Source organism: Adiantum capillus-veneris, chromosome 18 (assembly GCF_014529385.1).
Source record: "Adiantum capillus-veneris isolate H3 chromosome 18, ASM1452938v2, whole genome shotgun sequence".
In the NCBI taxonomy this organism is placed as follows: domain Eukaryota; kingdom Viridiplantae; phylum Streptophyta; class Polypodiopsida; order Polypodiales; family Pteridaceae; genus Adiantum; species Adiantum capillus-veneris.
In genome coordinates, this window is record NC_140948.1 from 49545843 (window position 1) to 49570958 (window position 25116).

The 25116-nt window shown below is 44.5% G+C and overlaps 1 protein-coding gene across 1 annotated transcript in view; it reads left to right on the top strand.

Annotated features, from left to right (window-relative positions):
- Positions 1-416: 416 nt before the first annotated feature.
- The window catches only part of PUX2 (plant UBX domain-containing protein 2), a 52612-nt gene continuing 27912 nt past the window's right edge, over positions 417-25116 (top strand). Inside the window, exons 1-2 of the mRNA XM_086488638.1 lie at positions 417-1657; positions 1787-2065. Of these exons, the coding sequence (XP_086344764.1) occupies positions 482-1657; positions 1787-2065 (1455 nt within the window). The 5' untranslated portion in view covers positions 417-481. The remainder of the gene's footprint in view (positions 1658-1786; positions 2066-25116) is intronic.

Here is a 25116-nt window from a genome sequence, read left to right on the forward strand (position 1 = left end):
TGTAGGTTTCTATCTCCCCCTCCCCCCTTCCTCCTCCTCTGAACCCCCACCCCCTCTCTACCTACAATAGATATCAAGAAATAAGTGGGGTTACCCCAAATGTAAACGCTTATGGCATCCCTACTTAAAACCTTTCATCCTTACACTCATGTGATACCATATGAAACTACATAGTGAATCCCTTGGGTCGTCTTCACTCGTGTCTTGAAGTAGTACACCTTCCATCATCAATGCTCACCCAAGTAAGGATACATGCTTCACCTACGTCTCCTTATCTCGCTTTTTGGGAATTTTAGAGAATTTGAAGGGATTTTGGGAATTCATGACAAATTATTGGGGTATTTTGGTAATTATTTTCTACTTTTAACTTTCTCTCTCGAAGTGCATAATTTACACGGTACCGTGTTGGTCGGGTCAAACAATCCAACGATGATTTAACTGTGTTGCTCTCTCGGCCGGCTGTTAAACAAGCTCACAAGACATGGACGATGTGAAGAACCAGTTCAAAGGTCTTGTGAAGAAATTCACATCTCCTTCTTCTTCTTCCAGGTTCAAAGGGGAAGGCCACAAGTTGGGCAGTGGGCAGGAAAGCTCGCAACAGCCAGCAAAAGCGCAGCCCCCTGCGCAGCAGCAAGCAGACTGGCGGAAGCTTCAACAAGAACGTTGGGGGAGAGAGCGCTCACCTCACCCAACACCTCGCCAGGATGGATCTAACGCCTCTACATCTCAACCTCAGACTTCCAATGTGCACAATAGCAGTCCTAGCATACCCAGCTCGGTGGGCTCTTCTAGCAAACATCCTAACGGATCCTCCGTTGATGGTCTCACAGCTGTAAAGGTTGGTCTTCCAGACGGCGCTGAAGATCTACAAACGGGCGATGGATCTGAACAGCCCATTGGGGCCCTTGAAGTGGGGAATCTTGATCAGGTGAGCAATCAAGAGTGCAAGGATGCTGCGAAGTTATCCAAAGTAGCCGCTTTGTGCTCACATGGTGATCATGAGGGAATTGTGAGCTCTTCAGATTTGGTTAGGGTGGCCTCACATGATTCACATGATGCTCAAAGTACAAGCATACCTGGGTTTGATCCATTCTCTTCACAAATTGATTCACTTTCTATTGGCAAAAGCATGAGTGAATTGCAAATGTATCAGTGTCCAGTTTGTGGACGCTGGTGGAAAAGTGAAAAAGAAGTTAATGCTCATATAGATGAGTGCTTGAGCCAGAGTACAAGCACTTCAATAGACAACGTATCAGAAAGTGACACAAAACCAGATGACAATCTAATTAAGGATTTGCTTGGTGTCTTTCTGTCAGGGGGTCCTTGTAGTGAGACCATAGATGTATTTTTGCGAATACTCCGCAACATTGTAAGAAGCCCAGAATTAGAAAAATATAGAAAAATTCGGCTCAGTAATCCCAAAATACATGACACTGTTGGGATGGCCCTTGGCGGAGTGGAGCTTTTGGAGGCTGTGGGGTTTACTTATCAAACTGAAGAAGAAGAGATTTGGGCAGTTATGGATCCTCCATCAATGGATAAAATTAATGCTATGCAAGTGGTTATTACACAGCTAGAGAAATGTGGTAGTGGCTCTTCGAAAGAAAAAATCAGCTCAAATGAAAAGGCACCAGTGCAAAGGAAAGTGGACAGACAAGTAAGTGTTTTGTTCTCTGTGAGCTCCTCAAAGATTCTGGCACTTGGTTTGTATGCACATATGCATTGGCAAGGGTTGCGTGCAAATAATTCACAATCTTACTTATCTGTCTACATTGAGGTGTTGCAGGTACGAGTTTTTTATGCTTCTCCGGAGAACTTAGCTGCCAAGATGGAGCTTCCTGACTCATTTTTTCAACTCTCAGCTTCTGAGTTGAGACAAGAAGCAGCAGCAAGAAAAAAAAAGTTGGAGGACTCTCAACTTCTGATTTCAAAAGTTTCAAGGGATAGGATTGCAACAGCAAACAAGCGGAAGTACAAGGCTGCAATCATACGCATCCAATTTCCTGATGGAGTGGTTCTACAAGGCATGTTCTTGCCATGGGAACCAACTACTGCAATCTACGAGGTTGGTGCATTTATGACTTTAGTAGGCACATGCAGGTTATGGCTTCATATCTTCAGGCCTATCTTACTCGGGAAGTTAATTTATCACTTTTTGTGCTTTCTAGAACAACAAGCTATAAGTTATTTTTGTAGATATCAGGTTTGCTTAGGTGCGTAAACTGCAATCTATGAGGTTGGTACATTTATGACTTTAGTAGGCACATGCAGGTTATGGCTTCATATCTTCAGGCTCATCTTACTCAGGTAGTTAATTTATCAGTTTTGCGCTTTTCTTTTTCCTAGAACTACAAGCCATAGGTTATTTTTGTAGATATCAGTTTTGCTAAAGTGTGGAACATCCTTAAGTCTGTTGTCAAATCCCTTGAGCTTGCACAAGCGTGGTGGTGTAAGCATTTGTTGTAAGGTGCAGCGGAAGTGAATGTTGAACTTTGCTCAAGATGAGTGCTCCGAACTGTGCTCAAGGGTTCCTTTTACTTACAAAAGGGAGAGCCTTCCGTTCCTTTATTGAGAGAGTGCAAATGATCACAAACAAAGTGGAAAAACACTCTGAATGAAGGTGCTGAGACTGAGAGATAGAGAGAGAAGAATACGACATCAGAATGTTGTCAAACCCTCCTCCAAGGGCCCCACGAGAGAGGTCTATGCTATTGATTGCACAAATCTCGTACAATGGTCTAAATGAAATGGACTTGCCGACGATGTCGTCATCGATGACGACGACGACAAGACGGGTTGAAAACTGAAAACGCTAGGGGCCAAAATGTGCAAATCTTGTATTTGCTGAATTTTGACTCTACGTTGGTGACGATGGTGATGACAACGATGCGACGACGATGCACTGAAAATGCAGATGTTGAAATCTGCGAATAGCGGGCTGAATCTGCAAACATTGGCTGATTTGACCGTGCGGCGAGGATCTGCTGCGAGAAGGTGAGATCTGCGAGGATTGGGAGCTGCGGTGCGGAGTTTGACTGCTGAAAATGCAAAACGCTGATGCTATGGGCTGAACTGTCGCCGGGAATCTGCAAAACGCTAGACTAAGCTGCAATCTGCAAAAATGTCAGGTTGTCTTGTGATCTACAAAAACGCTAGTGCTGATCTGTTGTTGTTGAAAATGCCAGGCTGATCTGCAAGGAAAACGTTGGCTGGTCCTTGTGGTCGAAAACGCTAGGTTCCCTTGTCGGTCTGCTGAGAAGGTGCATTGCCAGATGCTATCTGTTGCCTCTTCCGCTAGAAAGTCCTAGCGCTAGCTTTCTTATATATTAACTTAGCCAATTTGCCCTATCCAACTTTTCAACAAAGTCACTTATTAATAATAAGTGAAAAATGGCTAAAATAGGGAAAATGGGTTCTGTGCACTGTAAAATGCTCATGATGGCTACTGATTGTAATGCTGATGATCATGCTGTGTGCAACCAGAGGATATGCAACTACTCTAAATGCTTGGACATGCACGGCCTGTGAACAGACTCACAAAAGTGCCAGAACACTTCTTAGGCTTACTGAACCCTTGTCATGAAGTAGCTTATCCACATGCACATAGGGTTAGATGTGCACGTGACATCCCCTCCTTTTTAAAGTGAGGTACTGGTACCGAACTGCATGGCCTCGAGGGAGATCACCAACAATGTCTAGAATCGTGGGAAGGACTCTTCGCCGGCCCACTCTGATGCATGGCTCGTGCGATACTTGAACTTCATAAAGGTCTACAATGCTTGCTTCTTTGAGCCGCGCCGAAAGCGACAGTGATTTATGGCTGCTTCAATGGTCCAACTGCGTCTATGGACATAGATCCACCTTCTTCAAGAATCTCCGAGGAGGAAAATTCCTGAAACCACTTCCAACACAAAAACATAAACATATCCATTCTATGTAGAGTGACTGGAAAACGACTTTTCTTCTGAAAAGACTATGCATGCAATACAGATGAACAAAGTGACGGAGTGTCAAACCGTTCACCAAAAACACGAAAAAATGGAATCGGAACTTGTCTTTTTGATCTAAATCTGTCAACCGTGGCAAATCACAATGAAAATGCCGATGTTTGATGGAAAAATTTTCTTGTGCTCTTTCTGAGTGTAAGGTGCAGCGGAAGTGAATGTTGAACTTTGCTCAAGATGAGTGCTCCAAACTGTGCTTAAGGTTCCTTTTACTTACGGAAGGGAGAGCCTTCTGGTCCTTTAGTAAGAGAGTGCAAATGATCACAAACAAAGTGGATAAACACTGTGAATGAAGGTGCTGAGAGAGAGAGAGAGAGAGAGAGAGAGAGAGAGAGAGAGAGAGAGAGAGAGAGAGAAGAATACGACACCAGAATGTTGTCAAACCCTCCTCCGAAGGCCCCACTCCCTATGGCGAGAGCGGTCTACTATTAATTTCACAAATCTCTACAATGCTTTGGACTTGCCGACGATGTCCACGATGATGAGGACGACAACGAGACGGGCTGAAATGTGAAAAGACTAAGGGCTGAAATCTGCAAATCTTTATCTGCTGAATCCTGACTCTATGTCGGTGACGATGTCAATGACGGTGATGCAACGACGACGCGCTGAAAACGCAGATGCTGAAATTTGCGTTTTCCGGGTTGAAAGAGTAAACGCTCGTTGATCCGACCGTGCGGCGAGGATCTGCTGCGGGAAGGTGAGATTTGCGAGGTTCGGAATTTCTTCTGCGATGTAATGTGCAGCGGAATGAATGATGAACTTTGCTCAAGATGAGTGCTCCGAACTGTGCTCAAGGTTCCTTTTACTTATGGAAGGGAGAGCCTTCCGTTCTTAATGAGAGAGTGCAAGTGATCACAAACAAAGTGGATGAACACGGTGAATGGAAGTGGATGAGACTGAGAGATAGAGAGAGAAGAGAATACGGCACCAGAGATGTTGTCAAACCCTCCTCCAAGGGCCCCACTCTCTATGGCGAGAGCGGTCTACTTATGATTGCACAATCTGGTACAAGTGCTGATGCAAGTCTAAGTGCTGCGATGTCGATGTCGACGGTGTGGACGACGAGGACGAGGTTAATGCTGAAAACTGGGTGCTTCGAATCGCTGAATTGATGCTGTTGCAAAAACGCTGACTTTGCTGAATTCCTGCTGCTTCAAAAAAGTTGTGCTATTGGTCTCTTAAGCGTTGAATTTCTGCTCTTTGAAGCGCTGTTTTGCTGGATCTGAAAACGCTGATCATAGGCTGCTGAAAACGCTAAGTTGGCTGTTCTTTAACTGCTGCAGAAACGTTGCTATGTTGTCCCTTTGCTGGCTGAAATCTCCTGCTGGAAAACGCTGGAATCCCTGCTGAAAAACGCTGGCAGAAATGCTCATGGAAGTGCCAAGTGCATGCTGAATTCGCTGATGCAAAAGCGTTGGTATGGCTGAAAAACTCCAGGCTGAATGGCTGAATCTGCAAGCTGTAAAAAGGCTGATCTGGTTGATAAAAAACGCTGGTCTTAGGGGGTTCTTGTTCTTGCTGAGAATTGGCTTGTTGAGCAATGCTCCTGCTGCCTCTTCTGCCAGAAAGTGCTAACTCTGGTTCGCTTATATATTATCTTAGCAAAATTGCCTTACCTAGTTCCCGACAAAAGTCACTTAATAAATAAGTGAAAAATATCAAAAATAGGAAAATTAGGTTTAATGTACTGGAAAATTCCTCTGATGGAATTTGATGGATTTGATGGGAATACTAATGATCATGCTGTGTGCAATCGGAGGATATGCATCTACTCTACGTGTCTGGGCATGCACGGTCTGCGAACAGACTCACAAAAGTACTTCTTATTCTAGACCGACTTGATTGAACTGAACCCTGGTCATGCTGTAGCTTGTCCACGGACACATAGGTTTGGATGTGTCACGTGACATCCCCTCCTTTTCAAAGTGAGGTATTGGAACCGAACTGTATGGCGTCGAGGGAGATCGCCAATAGCATCGGGAATCCTGGAAAGGACTCTTCGCCGGCCCACTTTGATGCTTGAACTTCATAAAGGTCTGCAACGCTTGCTTCATTGGGCCGCGCCGAAAGCGACACAAAGTCTCCTGTGGCTCCTTCAATGCTTCAACTTCGTCTAGAGTCATGCTTCTTCCTTCTTCAAGAATCTCCATGGCTAAAAATTCCTGAAACCACTTCCAACACAAAAACATGAACATACCCATTCCTTGTAAAGTGACTGGAAAAAATCTTGTCTTCTCTAAAGACTGTGCATGCAATGTACATGAACAAATAGACAGAGTGCCAACCCGTTCACCACACACAGGCAAACAGTGAGATCAAATCTTGTGTTTCTGATCTAAATCAATCAACTGTGGCAAAACACAATGGAAATGCCTAGGTTTGATGCTCAATCTTTCTTGTGCTCTATCTACGACTGTGTCGTGCCAAGGAAGAGACATTGAATGTGACCTCCTAGAATGCAAACATTTCATCTTTTCGTGAGAAATTGGCGTATATCCGTGCTCATCCATGAGTGGATCGTGCTCAACGTACAATATGTCATGCGTAGGAAAAGGATCACATAAAGACGCTGACTAAAATACAGGAAACGATTATGAATGAAACACTTGTACAATGCGTGCTGACTAACCACTCGAACACATAATACTACTTGTGGGGGTTCTTTGGACCTAGGCTCGAGAGCCAAGATCGGTTCTTCGTGATCGATCGAATCTTTTTGTGGGGGTTCTGTGGACCTTGACTCGAGAGCCAAGGTCGGTTCTTCGTGATTGATCGAATCTGCAATGAGGTTAGCTTCACTAGAAAAAGTATCAACTAAACCATCATCTTTGTGAACAATCCATCATCTTCATGCAAATTTTCATGCTTGTGAGAAATCACATCTTCATGCAAATCATCATGCTTGTCATTGTCATTCAAATCATCATGCAAATCCTGTGTGTCATGCTTTAAAGAAGAAGAGACTAAGAGAGTCTCCTTTTTCCGAATCTCTTCAATCTTCGCCTGCACATTAGAAATGAGAGAGGAAGAATGAACAACGTTCTTGCGATCCAATTTTGTTTTTCTTTTTGCGTACTTGCGATCAAATTCTTTGGCCTCCAAGCGTAATTGCTCGCGCTCATGCTCCATGGTTGCCATTCTTGCTTCGTGCCACGTTGTCATCATGTCCATCATCGTCTTGCACCAAGCCTCCATAGGATCTGGTGCAATCCTTGGCGTAGATGGGGAAGGGTGAGGGTCAGAAAAACCTCCAGGTGGTGACAATTCTTCTTCACTACTCCCATGCTCACCACCTCCAAGCGAAGTATCCATTCCGCTTCCAGTGATGACCATCCACTGAAGTCGTGGGTTCTTGTGGTCTTGGGTTCTTAAGTTCACGAGGAACTTGAGTTCTTGGGGGTCTTGGTTCTTGGGTTCTTGAGGGTCTTGAGGTTCTTGAGTTCTTGCGGTTCTTGAGGTTCTTGCGGTTCTTCTTTCGCTTGCAATCTGCGTTAGAGAAGGATCTTCTCTTCACCCGAGTACTCTTCTTTTCCGTGGGCGCACCCCTTGGCAGCCTTGTGCTCACACCAAGGTTGCTTTTTCCCACCTCACGTCGATTGGCCGGCCGCTAAGTGCACTGTGCGCTCTCAATGAGTGAAAAGAGGCACAAGGGGAGGCTGGACAAGCCCTTCTTTCTTGGGTTTCCTATCACTCTTCAAGAACATGATTAGGAATCGACACGCCCAAGAGGACTTGGGTTACGTGCGACCGCAAGAAGCAAAAAAAATTCTTTGATTCTTTCCTTGAGTGATACAGAACACTGCCAAAGCTCTGATACCAATGTAAGGTGCAACGGAATGAATGATGAACTTTGCTCAAGATGAGTGCTCCGAAGTGTGCTCAAGGTTCCTTTTACTTATGGAAGGGAGAGCCTTTCGTTCTTAATGAGAGTGCAAGTGATCACAAACAAAGTGGATGAACACTGTGAATGGAAGTGCATGAGACTGAGAGATAGAGAGAGAAGAGAATACGACACCTGAAATGTTGTCAAACCCTCAAGGGTCCCACTCTCTATGGCGAGAGCGGTCTACTTATGATTGCACAATCTGGTACAAGTGCTGATGCAAGTCTAAGTGCTGCGATGTCGATGTCGACGGTGTGGACGACGAGGACGAGGCTAATGCTGAAAACTGAGTGCTTCGAATTGCTGAATTGATGCTGTTGCAAAAACGCTGACTTTGCTGAATTCCTGCTGCTTCAAAAACGTTGTGTTGTTGGTCTCTTAAGCGTTGAATTTCTGCTCTTTGAAGCGCTGGTTTGCTGGATCTGAAAACGCTGATCATAGGCTGCTGAAAACGCTAAGTTGGCTGTTCTTTAACTGCTGCAGAAACGTTGCTATGTTGTCCCTTTGCTGGCTGAAATCTCTTGCTGGAAAAGGCTGGAATCCCTGCTGAAAAACGTTGGCAGAAATGCTCATGGAAGCGCCAAGTGCAGGCTGAATTCCATGATGCAAAACGCTGGTATGGCTGAAAAACGCCAGGCTGAATGGCTGAATCTGCAAGCTGTAAAAAGGCTGATCTGGTTGATCAAAAACGCTGGTCTTAGGGGGTTCTTGTTCTTGTTGAGAATTGGCTTGTTGAGCAATGCTCCTGCTGCCTCTTCTGCCAGAAAGTGCTAACTCTGGTTTGCTTATATATTATCTTAGCAAAATTGCCTTACCTAGTTCCCAACAAAAGTCACTTAATAAATAAGTGAAAAATATCAAAAATAGGAAAAAAAGGTTTAATGCATTGGAAAATTCTCCCGATGGAATTTGATGGATTCTGATGGGAATACTGATAATCATGCTGTGTGCAACCAGAGGATATGCATCTACTCAACGTGTCTGGGCATGCATGGTCTGCGAACAGACTCACAAAAGTGCCAGATCACTTCTTATTCTAGACCGACTTGATTGAATTGAACCCTGGTCATGCTATAGCTTGTCCATGGACACATAGGGTTGGATGTGTCACGTGACATCCGGTGTCTAGGTGCTGAAAACTGAAAACGTCGGTGCTTTGATGGGTTCTGTCGTGATGAAACTGCAAAACGCTAGTCTGCTATGCTGCTCCAAAAACGCCAAGGTTGAATTGGGGGTCTGCTGCAAAAACGCTAGGCTTCTGTTGGTCCTGTTGTCGCCGGGCTGATCTGCAATGCAAAAACGCCAGGACTTGGTGATGGCTGAAAACGCTGGTCTTTTGCTGATGAAAAACGCCCGGCTTGCTGCCGGGAGGGTCTTGCTGAGAAGGTGCCTGTTGAAGAAGGTGTTCCTGCTGCCTCTTCTGCCGGAAAGTGCTAGAGCTAGTTTGCTTATATAGTAACTTACTTAATTTTCCCTACCCAGTTCCCAACAAAGTTAAAAAATAATAAGTGAAAAATGGCTAAAATAAGGAAAATAGGTTTTCTGCACTGTAAAATGCTCCTGATGGAATCTGATGGTAATGTTGATGATCATGCTGTGTGCAACCAGAGGATATTCATCTACTCTAAGTGTTTGGACATGCACGGTTTGCGAACAGACTCAGAAAAGTGCGAGAACACTTCGTAAGCTAGGTTCGCTGAACCCCTGTCATGAAGTAGCTTGTCCACGTACACATAGGGTTAGATGTGCACGTGACATCGCCTCCTTTTGAAAGTGAGGTACTGGTACCGAAATGGCGTCGAGGGAGATCGCCAACAGTGTCTGGAATCCTGGGAAGGACTCTTCGCCAGCCCACTCTGATGTGTGGTTCGTGCGATACTTGAATTTCATAAAGGTGTGCAATGCTTGCTTCTTTGGGCCGCGCCGAAAGCGACACGCTCCTTTAATGCTTCAACTTCGTCTATAGTCATGCGTCTACTTTCTTCAAGAATCTATGAGGATGAAAATTCCTGAAACCACTTCCAACACAAAAACATGAACATACCCATTCCATGTAAAGTGACTGGAAAAATTCTAGTCTTCCTAAAAGACTGTGCATGCAATGTAGATGAACATATAGACGGAGTGTCAAACCGTTCATCAAACACACGCAAACAATGGAATTGAAACTTGTCTTTTTGATTTAAATCTATCAATTGTGGCAAATCATAATGGAAATGCCGATGCTTGATGCTCAATCCTTCTTGTGCTCTTTCGGATATTGTGTCATGCCAAGGAAGAGACATGGAATGTGAATTTCTTGGGTGCAAACATTTCATCTTTTCATGAGTAATCCGCATACATCCGTGCTCATTCATGAGTGAATCGTGTTCATCGTGCAATATGGCATGCCTGTGGAGGATCACATAAGGACGGTGACTAAAATACAGGAAAGCATCACGAATGAAACACTCGAACATGCATACTGACAAATCATTCAAACACTTCTTTGGACCTCGACTCGAGAGCCAAGATCGGTTCGTCGTGATTGATCGAATCTGCAATGAAGTTAGCTTCACTAGATAAAGTATCAACTAAACCATCATCCTTATGAACAATCACATCCTTATCATGCAAATCATCATGCTCGTGAATAATCACATCTTGATCATGCAAATCATCATGCTCGTGAATAATCACATCTTGATCATGCAATTCATCATGCTTATCATTATCATGCAAATCATGCGTGTCGTGCTTTGGAGAAGACAAGACTGAGAGAGTCTCCTTCTCCCGATTCTTTTCAATCTGCTCCTGCACATTAGAAAATAGTAGGAACAACTCTTGCATGTGTTGGGCTCTTTGTTCGGCCGCCAAGCGCGCTTGCTCACACTCACCCTCAAAGGCTAACCGGCTTTCTTCGCGCTGGCGAGCCAACTCTGTTTTTCTTTCTTGGTGCTCTCGATCCATTTCTGCTTTTCTCGCTTCGCGTTCACGATCAAATTCTACCTTTCTTTCTACTTTTCTTGCTTCGCGTTCTAACTTCCTGTCCATCATCATCTTGTCGAAAGCCTCCATAGGAGTTGGTGCAATCCTTGGTGTAGATTGGGAAGGGGGAGGGTCGGAAAAACCTCTTGGTGGGGAAAATTCTTCTTCGCCACTGCCATGCTCATCACCTCCATGCGAAGTATCCATTCCGCTTCGGGTGATGACCATACACTGAAGTCTTGGGTTCTTAAGTTCACTAGGAACTTGGGTTCTTGTGGTTCTTGGGTTCTTGAGGTTCTTGAGTCCTTGAGGTTCTTGAGTTTTGGAGTCTTGAGGTTCTTGCGGTTCTTGAGGTTCTTCTTTAGCTTGCAATCTATGTTAGAGAAGGATCTTCTCTTACCCAAGCTCTTCTCTTTCCCGCGAGCGCACCCCTTGGCAGCCTTGCGCTCACACCAAGGTTGCTTTTTCCCACCTCACGTCGATTGGCCGGCCGCTAAGTGCACGGTCCGCTCTCAATGAGTGACAAGGTTGTCCACGTTTGACGTACGGGACGTCCCGTACGTTCCGTACCGTACCGTACGACTCGTACGTTCCGTACATGAGTCGTCCGGGTTTTTTTTTTGTTTTGTTTTGTTTTTGGGTGGGGCGATTTTTGGTGTGGGAATGTTTTGCATCTCGAGTGCATTTGAACAAGAGCCCAATGGCTGCATTGGCTCAAACCACCATGACCTATGTGCGACGAGGCTTGGGTAGCGGATCTACTATGGCCGCCACCACTTTGGAGATCATGATTCTTCTTTCTTCGGACATTGCCGTTTCCAATGTCCATGGACAGATCTTTCATGTTCTAACTTGTAAGACTTAAGTTACAAGTATTTAGTACTAAGCAGTGTTAGAAAAAAGCCGGGGTCTAGTGTATTTTAACCGGTTGAAATTATAAAATCCCGGTTAGATTTTGAGCTTGCCTAAGAAAACCGGCAAATTTACACAAGTTTTAGTGTAATTACCGGCAAAAGCTTCAAATTTTGACCTGAAAACTCAAGTTTTCCCTTATTTTGATCGGTTAGGAAAAATGTTTGTTTCTAGCCCTGGTACTAAGTACTAAGGTCGATGTCATGACTCATATGATCTATCATGTGTAAGACGCATGATTTTTTTTTTGCATCGTACGTTACGTCACCGTACGTCTAATTTTTTTTAGTTCGATTAGTACCGCACGTCTTCGTACGTGTACCCGTCGTACGTGACCGTACGTGTCAACTATGATGAGTGAAAAGAGAAAGGGAGTTTGAACAAGCCCTTCTTTCTTGGGTTTCCTGTCACTCTTCAAAAACACGATTAGGAATCGACACGCCCAAGAAGACTTGGGTTACGTGCGACCGCAACAAGCAAAAAATAATTCTTGTGGTTCTTTCTTTGAGTGATACAGAACACTGCCAAAGCTCTGATACCAATGTTAGGTGCAACGGAAGTGAATGTTGAACTTTGCTCAAGATGAGTGCTCCGAACTGTGCTCAAGGTTCTGTTTACTTACGGAAGGGAGAGCCTTCCGTTCCTTTAGTGAGAAAGTGCAAATGATCACAAACAAAGTGGATAAACACTGGGAATGAAGGTGTTGAGATTGAGAGATAGAGAGAGAAGAATACGACACGAGAATGTTGTCAAACCCTCCTCCGAAGGCCCCACTCCCTATGGCGAGAGTGGTCTACTATTGATTGCACAAATCTCTACAGTGCTTTGGACTTGCTGACGATGTCGACGACGATGAGGATGACGACGAGATGGGCTGAAATCTGAAAACGCTAAGGGCTGAAATCTGCAAATCTTTATCTGCTGAATTCTGACTCTATGTCGGTGACGACGGCGATGACGATGCGCTGAAAATGCAGATGCTGAAATTTGCGTTTTCCGGGCTGAAATTGTAAATGCTCGTTGATCCGACCGTGCGGCGAGAATCTGCTGCGGGAAGGTGAGATCTGCGAGGTTCGGGACTTCTTCTGTGGTCTAGGTACTGAAAATTGAAAACGCCGGTGCTCTTCTGGGTTCTGTCACGATGGAACTGCAAAACACTGGTCTGCTATGCTGCTCCAAAAACGCTAGGGCTGAATTGGAGGTCTGCTGCAAAAACGCTAGGCTTCTGCTGGTCCTGTTGTCGCTGGGCTGATCTGCAATGCAAAAACACCGGGCTTGGTGATGCTGAAAACATTGGGCTTTTGCTGATGAAAAACGCCAAGCTTGCTGTCGGGAGGATCTTGTTGAGAAGGTGCCGCTTCTGCCAGAAAGTGCTAGCGCTAGTTTGCTTATATAGTGACTTACTCAATTTGCCCTACCCAGTTCCCAACAAAACTCATTTAAAAATAATAAGTGAAAAATGGCTAAAATAGGGAAAATAGGTTTTCTGCACTGTAAAATGCTCCTAATGGAATCTGATGGTAATGCTGATGATCATGCTGTATGCAACCAGAGGATATGCATCTACTCTAGTCTCTAAGTGTCTGGACATGCACGGTCTGCGAATAGACTCAGAAAAGTGCGAGAACACTTCCTAAGCTAGGCTGACTGAACCCTTGTCATGAAGTAGCTTGTCCACATACACATAGGGTTAGATGTGCACGTGGCACTGAGACACTGTCATGCAAACTTTTGTTCTTTTCGATAGAAATCCGCATACATCCGTGCTCATTCATAAGTAAATCGAGTTCATCGTACAATATGGCATGCCTATGAAAAGGGAACACATAAAGACGGTGACGAAAATACAAGAAACCGTCACGAATGAAACACTTGAACAATGCGTGCTGACTAATCATGCGAACACATATACTTCCTGAGTGATTTCCTTGGACCTCGGCTCGAGAGCCAAGATCGGTTTTTCATGACTGATTGTATCTGTAACGAGGTTAGCTTCATTAGAAAAAGCATCAACTAAACCATCATCCTGATGAACAATCACGTCTCTATCATGCAAATCATCATCATTGTGAATAATCACATCTTTATCATGCAAATCATGTGTGTCATGCTGTGGAAAAGAAGAGATCAAGAGAGTCTCCTTCTCCTGTTTCTTTTCAATCTTCGCCTGCACATTAGAAATGAGAGATGCACATTAGAAATGAGAGATGCAGAATGAACAACTTTCTCCCCACGAATGACAATGGGAGAGTCACTTTTGGCATTGAAAGCGGCTGCACATTAGAAATGAGTGGTGAAGAATGAACAACCTCCTCACGACGAATGATGATGGGAGAGTCACTTTTGGCATTTAGAGTGAGAGTATTCTCCGCCCAATCAATGAGAGGGTTATGCTCACGAAACCATCTAATGTCCAAAATCATATCACATCCTGAAAGAGGAGACACTACAAATTTTTGGTAGAAGGATGCTTGTTGAATAGTGAATAACACATCAAGGCACTCTCGTGTAATGAGAGAGTCCATACCGGGAGCGAAGCCCGACACCTCCAGAGGAGATGTCTTGCTAACCTCCAAGGGGGCTCTTTCGATAAGAGAGTCACCAATCACATCATGCATACTACCAGAATCAAACAAGACCACCATGTGTTGACTATTCACATGACCATAACACTTCATGAGAGACTCATCAACGAGAGGATCATGAGAAACTTGGGACTGTCACGTGACACATCCAACCCTATGTGTCCGTGGACAAGCTACATCATGATCAGGGTTCATTCAGTCCAGTCAAGTCTAGATTAGAAGTGATCTGGCACTTTTGTGAGTCTATTCGTAGACCGTGCATACCAGTCACTTAGTGTAGATGCATATCCTCTAGTTGCACATAGCATGATCATCAGAATTCCCATCAGAATCCATTAGAATCAGTTAGGGGAATTTTCCAGTGCATTTAGCCTATTTTCCCTATTTTTGGTATTTTTCACTTATTATTTTTAAGCGACTTTTTAACAAAAGTAGGTAGGGCAATTTTGCTAAGTTTGTATATAAGCAAACCCAAGTTAGCACTCAATGGTAGAAGAGGCAGCAGGAGCACCGCTCAACAGGCACCTTCTCAGCAGGACCCCAAAGGCTTCTAGCGTTTTTGCTCCACAGCAACTTGGCTAGCGTTTTTGGACAAGACACAGCAGATCAGCCAGCGTTTTGCCCTTGCAGATCCCTGGCGACAAGACCACAGCAGATCAGCCTAGCGTTTTTGCATTTGCAGAACCTTGGCGACAGAAACACCATTTTCAGCCCGAGCGTTTTTGCATCTGCTAGCAACCTCAGCGTTTTGCAGATCTATCGCGACAGAATCAGCCCTAGGACCAGCGTTTTCAGTTTTCAGCAGTTAGACTTTGCAGATTAAGTCCCGAACCTCGCAAATCTCACCTTCCCGCAACAGTTCCTCGCCGCACGGTCAGTTTCCGCAAGGTTTACAGTTTCAGCCCGGAAAACGCAGTCGTCATCGACATCGTCACCGACATAGAGTCAGAATTCAGCAGATAAAAGATTAGCAAATTTCAACCCATAGCGTTTTTGGACAGCAATAGAAAGATTGCAGATTTCAGCCCTTAGGTCGACTTCGTCATCATCGACATAGCCTAGACTTGCATCAGTCACTTGCATTCATTTGTACCAGATTGTGCAATCAATAGTAGACCACTCTCGCCGACGAGAGTGGTGCCTTCGGAGGAGGGTTTTACAATGTCTCTGGTGTCGTATCTCTCTTCTCTCTCTATCTCTCAGTCTCATTCACTTACACGCACAGTGTCCATTCACTTTGTTTGTGATCATAGCATTCTCTCATTAAGAACGGAAGGCTCTACCTTCCATAAGAACCAAAAGGAACCTTGAGCACAGTTCGGAGCACTCATCAAAGCGCAAACAATCATTCCGTTGCACCTAATAGGGACACACGAGTGTTCTCATTTATGGCATTAACAGAGGATGTGGGTTCTTTAGGTTCGTTGGATGGGTTCAGTACCAGTATCTCACTTTGAAAAGGAGGGGATGTCACGTGACACATCCAACCCTATGTGTCCGTGGACAAGCTACAGCATGATCAGGGTTCAGTCAGTCCAGTCAAGTCTAGATTAGAAGTACTTTTGTGAGTCTATTCGTAGACCGTGTATCCCCAGTCACTTAGCGTAGATGCATATCCTGTGGTTGCACACAACATGATCATCAGAGTTCCCATTAGAATCAGTTAGGGAAATTTTCTAGTGCATTTAGCCTATTTTCCCTATTTTTTGGTATTTTTCACTTATTATTTTTAAGTGACTTTCAAACAAAAGTAGGTAGGTCAATTTTGCTAAGTTTGTATATAAGCAAACCCAAGTTAGCACTCAATGGCAAAAGAGGAAGCAGGAGCACCGCTCAACAGACACCTTCTCAGCACGACCCCAAAGGCTTCTAGCGTTTTTGCTCCACAGCAGCTTGGCTAGCGTTTTTGGACAAGACACAGCAGATCAGCCAGCGTTTTGCCCTTGCAGATCCCTGGCGACAAGACCACAACAGATCAGCCTAGCGTTTTTGCATTTGCAGAACCTCGGCGACAAAAACACCATTTTCAGCCCTAGCGTTTTTGCATCTGCCAGCAACCTCAGCGTTTTGCAGATCTATCGCGACAGAATCAGCCCTAGGACCAGCGTTTTCAGTTTTCAGCAATTAGACTTCGCAGATCAAGTCCCGAACCTTGCAGATCTCACCTTCCCGCAGCAGTTCCTCGCCGCACGGTCAGTTTCCGCAAGGTTTACAGTTTCAGCCTTGAAAACGCAGTCGTCATTGACATCGTCACCGACATAGAGTCAGAATTCAGCAGATAGAAGATTAGCAGCAGCCCATAGCGTTTTTGGACAGTAGTAGAAAGATTGCAGATTTCAGCCCTTAGGTCGACTTCGTCATCACCGTCGTCATCATCGACATAGCCTAGACTTGCATCAGTCACTTGCATTCATTTGTACCAGATTGCGCAATCAATAGTAGACCACTCTCGCCAACGAGAGTGGGGCCTTCGGAGGAGGGTTTTACAATGTCTCTAGTGTCGTATCTCTCTTCTCTCTCTATCTCTCAGTCTCATTCACTTGCACGCACAATGTCCATTCACTTTGTTTGTGATCATAGCATTCTCTCATTAAGAACGGAAGGCTCTACCTTCCATAAGAACCAAAAGGAATCTTGAGCACAGTTCGGAGCACTCATCTTGAGCAAAGCGCAAACAATCATTCGGCTGCACCTAACAGGGACACACGAGTGTTCTCATTTATGGCATTAACAGAGGATGTGGGTTCTGTGGGTTCTTTAGGTTCGTTGGATGGGTTCTTAGGACATGTGCTCTTTATATGACCCTTGACGTGACATTGATAACAACGACCTTCCTTAGAATAAACGACTAGTTCTTCTGCCGTTATGTATCCTCCTATGATTCCTTGTGCAAACACAATCCAAAAAAACTTCGTACATCATGTACCATAGTGGGAATTGACCAATCTTGCACGACTTGGATCTTTGCGGGATCGATTTTCACTTGGTTGTGTGAGACTATATGGCCGAGATAGTGTATCTCAGTGAGGAAGAACTCACTCTTCTTTGCATTCATATGCAACTCATGCTTTCGCAATTCCTGAAACACTATGTCCAAGTGCTTCCGATGTTCCTCCTCAGTCTTTGAAAAGACGAGTATGTCATCAAAGAACACTCTTATGAAAGCTCGTTGTGGGCTGAAAATTCGATCCATCATTCGATTAGATGTGGCAGGAGCATTGGTCAAGCCAAATGGCATTACCAAAAATTCATAAAGTCCAAAAGTTGTGCGAAAGGCAGTCTTATGAACATCCTCAGGGGCTATGCGTATCTGATGATACCAGCCTTTTAAGTCAATGCGACTAAAGATGCTTGCTCACTGCAACTTATCAAGAATATTATCAATCCGGGGTATCGGAAAGCGATTCTTGATAGTGATCTTGTTTAGAGACCGATAATCTATGCACATTCGAAATGTGCCGTCTTTCTTTTGCACCAGTAGAACCGGAGAGCAGTAAGGCGAAGTACTTGGTCGTACTAGACCTTTTTCCAGAAGCTCGTTGACTTGCTTCAAAATTTCCTCTTGCTGAGCAAGACTAATCCAATAAGGGGGTAGGTTTGGGGGAGAGCTACCGGGTACGAGATCAATGCGATGATCTTTTGGACGTTCCGGAGGTAGCTTGTCTGGTAGAGTATCCGTGAAACAATCTTTATACTTTTCAAGAAATTGAAAACGTTTCCAAAACCAGAGAGTGAACCCTCATTAGTTTTATCCTCTTTCACGTGTGAAAATCAAGTAAGCAGAAACGCACTTCTTTATTTCCTTCTTAATTGAGATATGGCTTACAATAGGGAATAGCCAATCCCCTGCATCAACAAAAATTTAATGCTCTTGCCCTCATGCTCAAAAGCGAGGGTCTTTTCTACATAATTTGGGACCGGTTGCATATGGTAATGCCATGGCATACCCAAGATGATATCACATCCCTCGATAGGTGCCATCAAAAAGCATTCGCGGTCCTTGTATTCACCAATCCGAAGATCGAGTTGTCCTTGTTGCATTGGTGATCAACCCCTTGAATGTCGATCTGAAAGTGACCGGAGTTCCAAGCTGAGCCGGTGTAAGGCCCAAGCGTTCTGCAGTTTCCAGTGAGATGAAGTTGTCCGTCAATCCAGGGTCGTAGAGGATCAACACCCTTTGGTTGTTCACAGATCCCTAGCCTTTAAGGAGCTGACGCTTCCCTTTCTCATTTTCTGTATTCCCGTGCACATTAGGAATGGAATTCAAGCTCATGTCGTTCCTATCGAACAGGGCAGTCGGGCTTCATATGTCCTTTTTCACCACAGTAGAAGCACCTTCCTTGTTCTTTGAAGGTCTGTACTTGGTTCGGCGTGAGATACTTAAGCGTTTTCCGATACCCTCTAGTTGGTCCTCTGGGGAACGCTTTTTGCCTTGGTTGCCATGGTCATCATAAACCGCTCTTTGTCTTGCACGGTATGTGCTATGTTCGATCCGTCTGGGGGTACTAGTGGAATGTAAATCCTCGGCAATGATGCCGACTCCATCATCCGTTGAAGGGTGTCGTATGGGTACACCTTCAAGCTCTTCCGAAGCGGTGGTTGAAGACCTGCTTCAAACTTTCGCATCTTTTCCTTCGGAAATCTTCATAAAAGGCGTAACTTTCAAAAGAACCGACCGAAACTTGTCAATATAAGCCGTGACTTTCTCTTGTTCCTTCTGGGCGAGCCAGTCTCATTCCTTCCGAATGTCCTTCTCGAAATCAGGTGGAAGAAATTGTTCATAGAATTCAGCTTTGAATTGAGCGTAGGTTCTAGCTTGAGTACCTTCCAGAATTTTGGCTAGCTACCAGTTGCTCTCAGTCTCCTTGAGATGCATCCCAACATGACGCAACTCGGATTTTTCAGTGAAGTTTCCGTTGGCAAAAGCAACTTCAAACTGCTTGATGAAAGATAGTGCCTTGGAGATATCCTCCGTCCTGTGTAGTTATCAAACTTCACATCCTTGTCACCGGATTTGAAAATCTGCATCTTGCGGTGACGTCTGCGGTTATCCTGTCACAAGATAGGCACCACGTGCCAATAGAAAAGAACAGATTGAATAGACTTTTAGCATTTCAATAACAAATGAATTGAGAGAGAGACGACACTTGACACGGAGTGGCAGAATTCCACCCCAGAGAGTATTTCCCCCAAACCTTGGCTCCCCTTTCTGTATTTCTTTATATTGCATCAACACAGTATAAGCTGGTACTCCAGACTCTACACCTTCTCCAGGAAGCATGCCAGAGAATGAGCCCTTAGCACATATTTAAAGGCCCTTGGCCTATGAAAAGCAGTTGTAACAGACTTGGACACTCCAAGTCAAGAATCAACCGCGATAGTACCAAATAACCACTTCAAAACAATTCACAGATCACAATAGATTTGCACTGGCCCGGCGGAGTTCCGTGCCTAGAGATATTGGCCCCAAAGACTGGCGCCCCTTTCGGTATTTCTTTTTATATTAATCAGATCAAAGTACAAGAGAGCGGCTAGGGTTTCACTCTCATACTCTGCGTCCAGATGCTCTGAGAAGTGAAGCCCTCACCACTTATTTAAAGGTTACAAGGGATGCCCAAAAGCAGAGCCCCAAAAGCTTCAAAATCAAAAGCCTTGAAAGCAAAAGCTCTTTTCCCTCTCTGACAGAGAGTTTCTGAAAGCAAAAGCAAATTCTCTCTCTCTCTCTCTCTCTCTCTCTCTCTCTCTCTCTCTCTCTCTCTCTCTCTCTCTCAATGAGAGCAATAAAAAAACAATTATGCTTTTCTGGCCAAAAGCTGAGATTTGCGTTGCTCAAAAATATCCCAAAAAAAATAATTTTTTTTTCAGCCTCCACAATTTTCGAAAATTAGGGTTTTTGGCAAAAATTAGGGTTTGCAGGAATTTTAGGGTTTCTGGCAAAAATTAGGGTTTCTGCTGTCCGCCACGTCATCACTTTGTGACATACCCCCCTCTTGAAAGCATTGTAATCGACCGTCATTACGCTTGCAAAACTGACAAAAGCCATAAACCGTCTTAGCAGACACTGACTGTTAGTACCTACGTACTAGGAACACACATCTAGCACATGTACAAAATCGAGTCACCTCACACGACATCACAGGACATCACCGGACATCACAGGACATCACATGACATTCAACATTCATTTGGATTTAGAGAATAATTTATCGGCAATGTAGTTAGCAATCACATCTAGGTCCAATCGGGACCTCATCGATGTCCGATTGACTAACCCCTATTGCAACCATGTCTATTCGAGATCAAGTAGACCAAAATGCTGCAGTCATTTCGTCTATCAGTTCCTGCACTCAAAAGAAGTCAAGAACAAATCAGTATCATTATTAGGAATTCCATTTCATAAAGTCATCCAGCAGAATACTGTCAGCTATCAGTATCCTTGAAGCTCAAAGAGACATTAGTGACTTTAGTATCAAAATCGAGGCATCTGTTGACAAGGGAGCGGAGTGACTCCCCTCTTGTGCATCCCACTGCACCAGATCTTCGGCCAAGCTGAATTCTGGGTTCCGTTTGCAGTAGACTATGCTAAACCAAAACATCGAGGTAAAGTTTCACAATTCGAGGAGTATCTGCTAGGTCCTCCTCCTCCATCCACTTCGCATCAAATGCAGGAAAGTTCTTGAACTTAACCAAGAACCGCCTTCGGACTTTACCTTTCTTCGTATCGTTATGTGCCAAAATCTGTTCAGGAACAAGGATCTCCTCGTTTTCTTCCACTTCGGGTTGCTCATCAGGCTCCCCATCATCAAGCACATCACCCTTAATAGGTTTCAAAAGACTCACATGCAATGCATTGTGAATCCTCCAAGTATCTGGCAGTTTCAATCGGAAGGAGACATCATTTATCTTGTCAGTGATCTGGAAAGGTCCGTAGTATCGCATACTAAGCTCCTCTCCTTTCCCTTTTTCTTTCGTAGGCGTGCCTTCTCAAAACGTAAGAGCACCCAATCATCCTCCTTCAATTTCAAGTCGCGATGATGGCGATCCGCTGCCTTTTTCTGTCGTTCTTGAGACTCTTGCAAAGTCTCGCGAACCTTGGCAAAAGCCGTATCCAAATCTCGCGAATATTCATCCGCTTCAAATATCTAATCTTTCGTGCTCAGGAAGGATGGAACCTTCGCAGCACTTTCAACAATCTCACATGGCGTCTTCCCCGTCGAAGAGTGTATCGTGTTATTATAGGAAAATTCTACCAAAGATAAGTTCTTTTCCCATTGAGTCTTCTAATCCGAGATACAAGACTTCAATAAATCTAAAATCACTGAATTGGCAATCTCAAATTGCCTGTCAGTTTGCAAGTGAAACGATGACGAGAACTGCAACTGCGTGCCAATGTTCTCCCAAATTGCCTTCCAAAACAAACTCATAAATCTGGGGTCTCTGTCGGAGACAATCGTCTCAGATGTGCCATGTAACCGGAAAATCATTGTGATCATTCCGTGTTCTCGGGAGATAAAAAATGAAATCCATTTCAATACTTTTCCAGGGGCGGGTGGGTATGGGTAAAGGCTTTAACAATCCCTGTGCCTTATGCCTGTCAAAATTGACCTTCTGGCATACTAAGCAACTGCGCACAAACTCTTCCACATCCTTTTTGAGTCTTGGCCCAAAGAAGTATCTCTCTACCCCCTTCATGGTGGTAGCAATGCCGTGGTGACCCGTAAAAGGTGGACAGTGGCATTCAGTCATAACCTTTGCCCTCAATGGTTGTGTAACGCACAACATAGTCTTTTTTTCATCAAGTAGCCTTCCCGAAGGGAGTATCCAGCTACTGTCTCCCCATCCCATATCCGTGTGAAAATATCTGCAAAATCTGTATCTATGGCATACTTATCGACCATATCCTCGAAGCTCCTATGATGTATCGCGGAAATAACGAGAACCAACGGCTTCCGAGACACATCTGTCACCACATTCTTCTGTCCCTGCACATGAACAATCTGGAAGTGAAACTATGACAAGATGTTCGCCCACCGCATGTGCTTTTCCGAAAGCTGCTTCTGTGGCAAGAAGTAGCGCAAACTTTGATGGTCTGTAAAGACTGTAAAATCCGCTCCGAGTAGGTAATGCCGCCACTGAGTAAGAGCATGGATAACCACCAAAAGCTCTTTCTCATAAATCTGTGCTGTCATCTCCGGCCTAGAGAACAATCGGCTCTCATAAGCTATGACATGGCCTTCTTGCATCAAGACCGCACCCAGACTACGACCACAAGGATCACAATATACTTCAAATGACTTCTGCAAGTCCAACAAAGTCAAAACTGGTCCAGTAGTCAATTTCTCTTTCAATGTCTGAAAGGCAGTCACTTCTGTGGATCCCCACGAGAAAGGGACTCCTTTCTGTGTTAAGATATGCAAAGGGGAAGCAATCTCTGCAAACTTTCGTATGAACCGCCTGTAGTACGAACACTGTCCCAAGAAGCTTCCAAATTCATGGACATTCTTCCAATCGGGCCAATCACGTATAGTCTCTATCTTGGCTGAATCCACTTGCACTCTTGCTGCTGAGACAAAGTGTCCCAAAAAGTGTATCTTTGAAGCAGATGATCTCTGTGTTCTGCCTCATTCTTGGAGAAAACAATGATATCATCAAAGAAAGTGCCAACAAATAGCCTGTGCTCTTGAAAAATCCTGTCCATCATCGGGTTAAATGTCGCAGGAGCATTGGTTAAACCAAAAGGCATCACCAAAAAACTAGAATAACCCAAAAGTCGTCGGAAAAGCTGTCTTGTAGACGTCTTCCGGCGCGATTCGGATCTGATGATATCCACTCTTCAAGTCAATCCTGCTAAAGCACGAGAATCCCTGTAACCTGTCGAGTATATCATCGATCCTAGGAATCGGAAATCTGTTCTTGCTGGTGATTTTGTTGAGAGCTCTATAATCAATGCACATTCTCCAAGATCCGCCTTTCTTCAAATCCAACAACAGTGGAGAGCAGTACGGTGAAGTACCAGGCTGGACAAGACCCTTTTCCAAAAGGTCTTTCACTTGGTTCATAATCTTTTCAATCTGTACTCGGCTCACACGGTAAGGTGGCTGGTTCGGTGACGTGCTTCCAGGTATCAGGTCAATGGTCTGATCTTCAGGCCCTCTAAAAAGAAATCGGCATGAGTGTAGAGAAAAATCTTGGCGTTCTTTTGTTCAGGTCAAAACATATTCAATCTTTATCCATCGTTCAGTTCTCTCCCAAAAGAATGAGTAAAGAAACTGAAGTTCATCAAGTACAATCTCTGAGCCCTTCCTTTGTCAAAGTCGCTTTCTCGGCCCGGTAGTCAACCACGGCGTAGTTCTGGTGGTACCAAGGGATTCCGAGTAGAACGTCATTCGCGTGCCCTGAACACCCCTGTCATTGCAAACGAAGTTTGCCAATGCTCGGTGTAATGGCAACATCCCATCCGGGTGCCAGTCGAACTACCTCCGCCTGTGGCGTTAGTCTGTCGAGCGTAATTCCAAATCGAGCCGCCAATTCCAAGTGAAAAGAAGTTGGCCTTGGCTCCTTCAAAAGAGCTTCTTGATCCTTCACTTTGCCCCAAAAAGCGACAAAGTTTGTACTTTCATTCATTTGATTCGGTGCAAGTCCCACGCCATGTGGTACCAGTTCTGCTTTTCTATCTGCCTTTTCTGCCACGTTCCTCAGCTGCGCTCGAACTCTCAGGCTTGTCGTCGTTCTTATCATTCTGTTCTTTCTGTGCCTTTTTAGGGCACTTCGCGGAGATATATCCATGTTCCCCGTATCCAAAGCACTTCCCCTCTCTAATGAAGCGAGCTCTCTTCTCAGGAGTAAGCTTGGGTCGTGCATCCTTTTTCTCTTGGTTGCTCTTTTTCTTTCTACTTTCATTCCCAGAAGTCTGTTCGGCTCGTTGTGTCATGGCCTCATCTGTGGGGTAGGTCAGACTGGCCAGAGTGAATGGCAAAGCCCCGCTTCGCATGACTCATCAACTCCTGAATAGAAGCAGACTTCTGTTCCAAGCAGTGATCTCGGATCTCTGTAGGTAGACCCAAGGTAAACCGCTCAATCTGTTCTCTGAACGAGATCTTCTTGAACGAAGAGGCGGGTAGAAAAGAGCTCCAGAATCTTTCACAATAAGCATTGATTGTATCTTTCTTGGTCATCCGAAGATGGTTCCAAGCAGCTCGTGTATCTCGTTCATATTCTTGCGTCAACCAAGAAGAAATAAAAAGCTTCTTAAATTTCAGCCATTTAACTGGCGCAATCTTGTTTAAAAGAAGTGTGGACCACCAAGTACGAGCATTCCCGTTAAAGTAAGAGGCAGCTCTCCAAATCTTGGAGTGCTCTGAATAGCGTCCTCCCGTGAAAGCGATGTCAAACTGTTGTATAAAAGACAAAGCCTTCGAAGCATCCGAGTATCCTGAAAAAGTATCAAACTTGATCGAGTGGCCACCTTCCTTAAACTCTCGGACTTTCTTGCTTTTATCTTCGAGAAAGTCATACTGGTTAGCTTTGTAAAAATTCTTCTTGTTCTCATAAAAGTTTCCGTCATCGGAATCTGAGCTGTCTGTAGACGAGTCCTCAATAGAACTGTCAAGTCTCTGGGCGAGATGTAGCCTTCTTTGCCTTTTTCTTGCCCTTTCCGAAGCTTTGTTTCTTGCTTCGCTTTTTACCTTTTCTGTCTTCGCTCGAATCTAAAGAGCTAGAAGAACTGTCAGAAGAAGAAGAAGAAGAACTGGGTAAGCCTTCA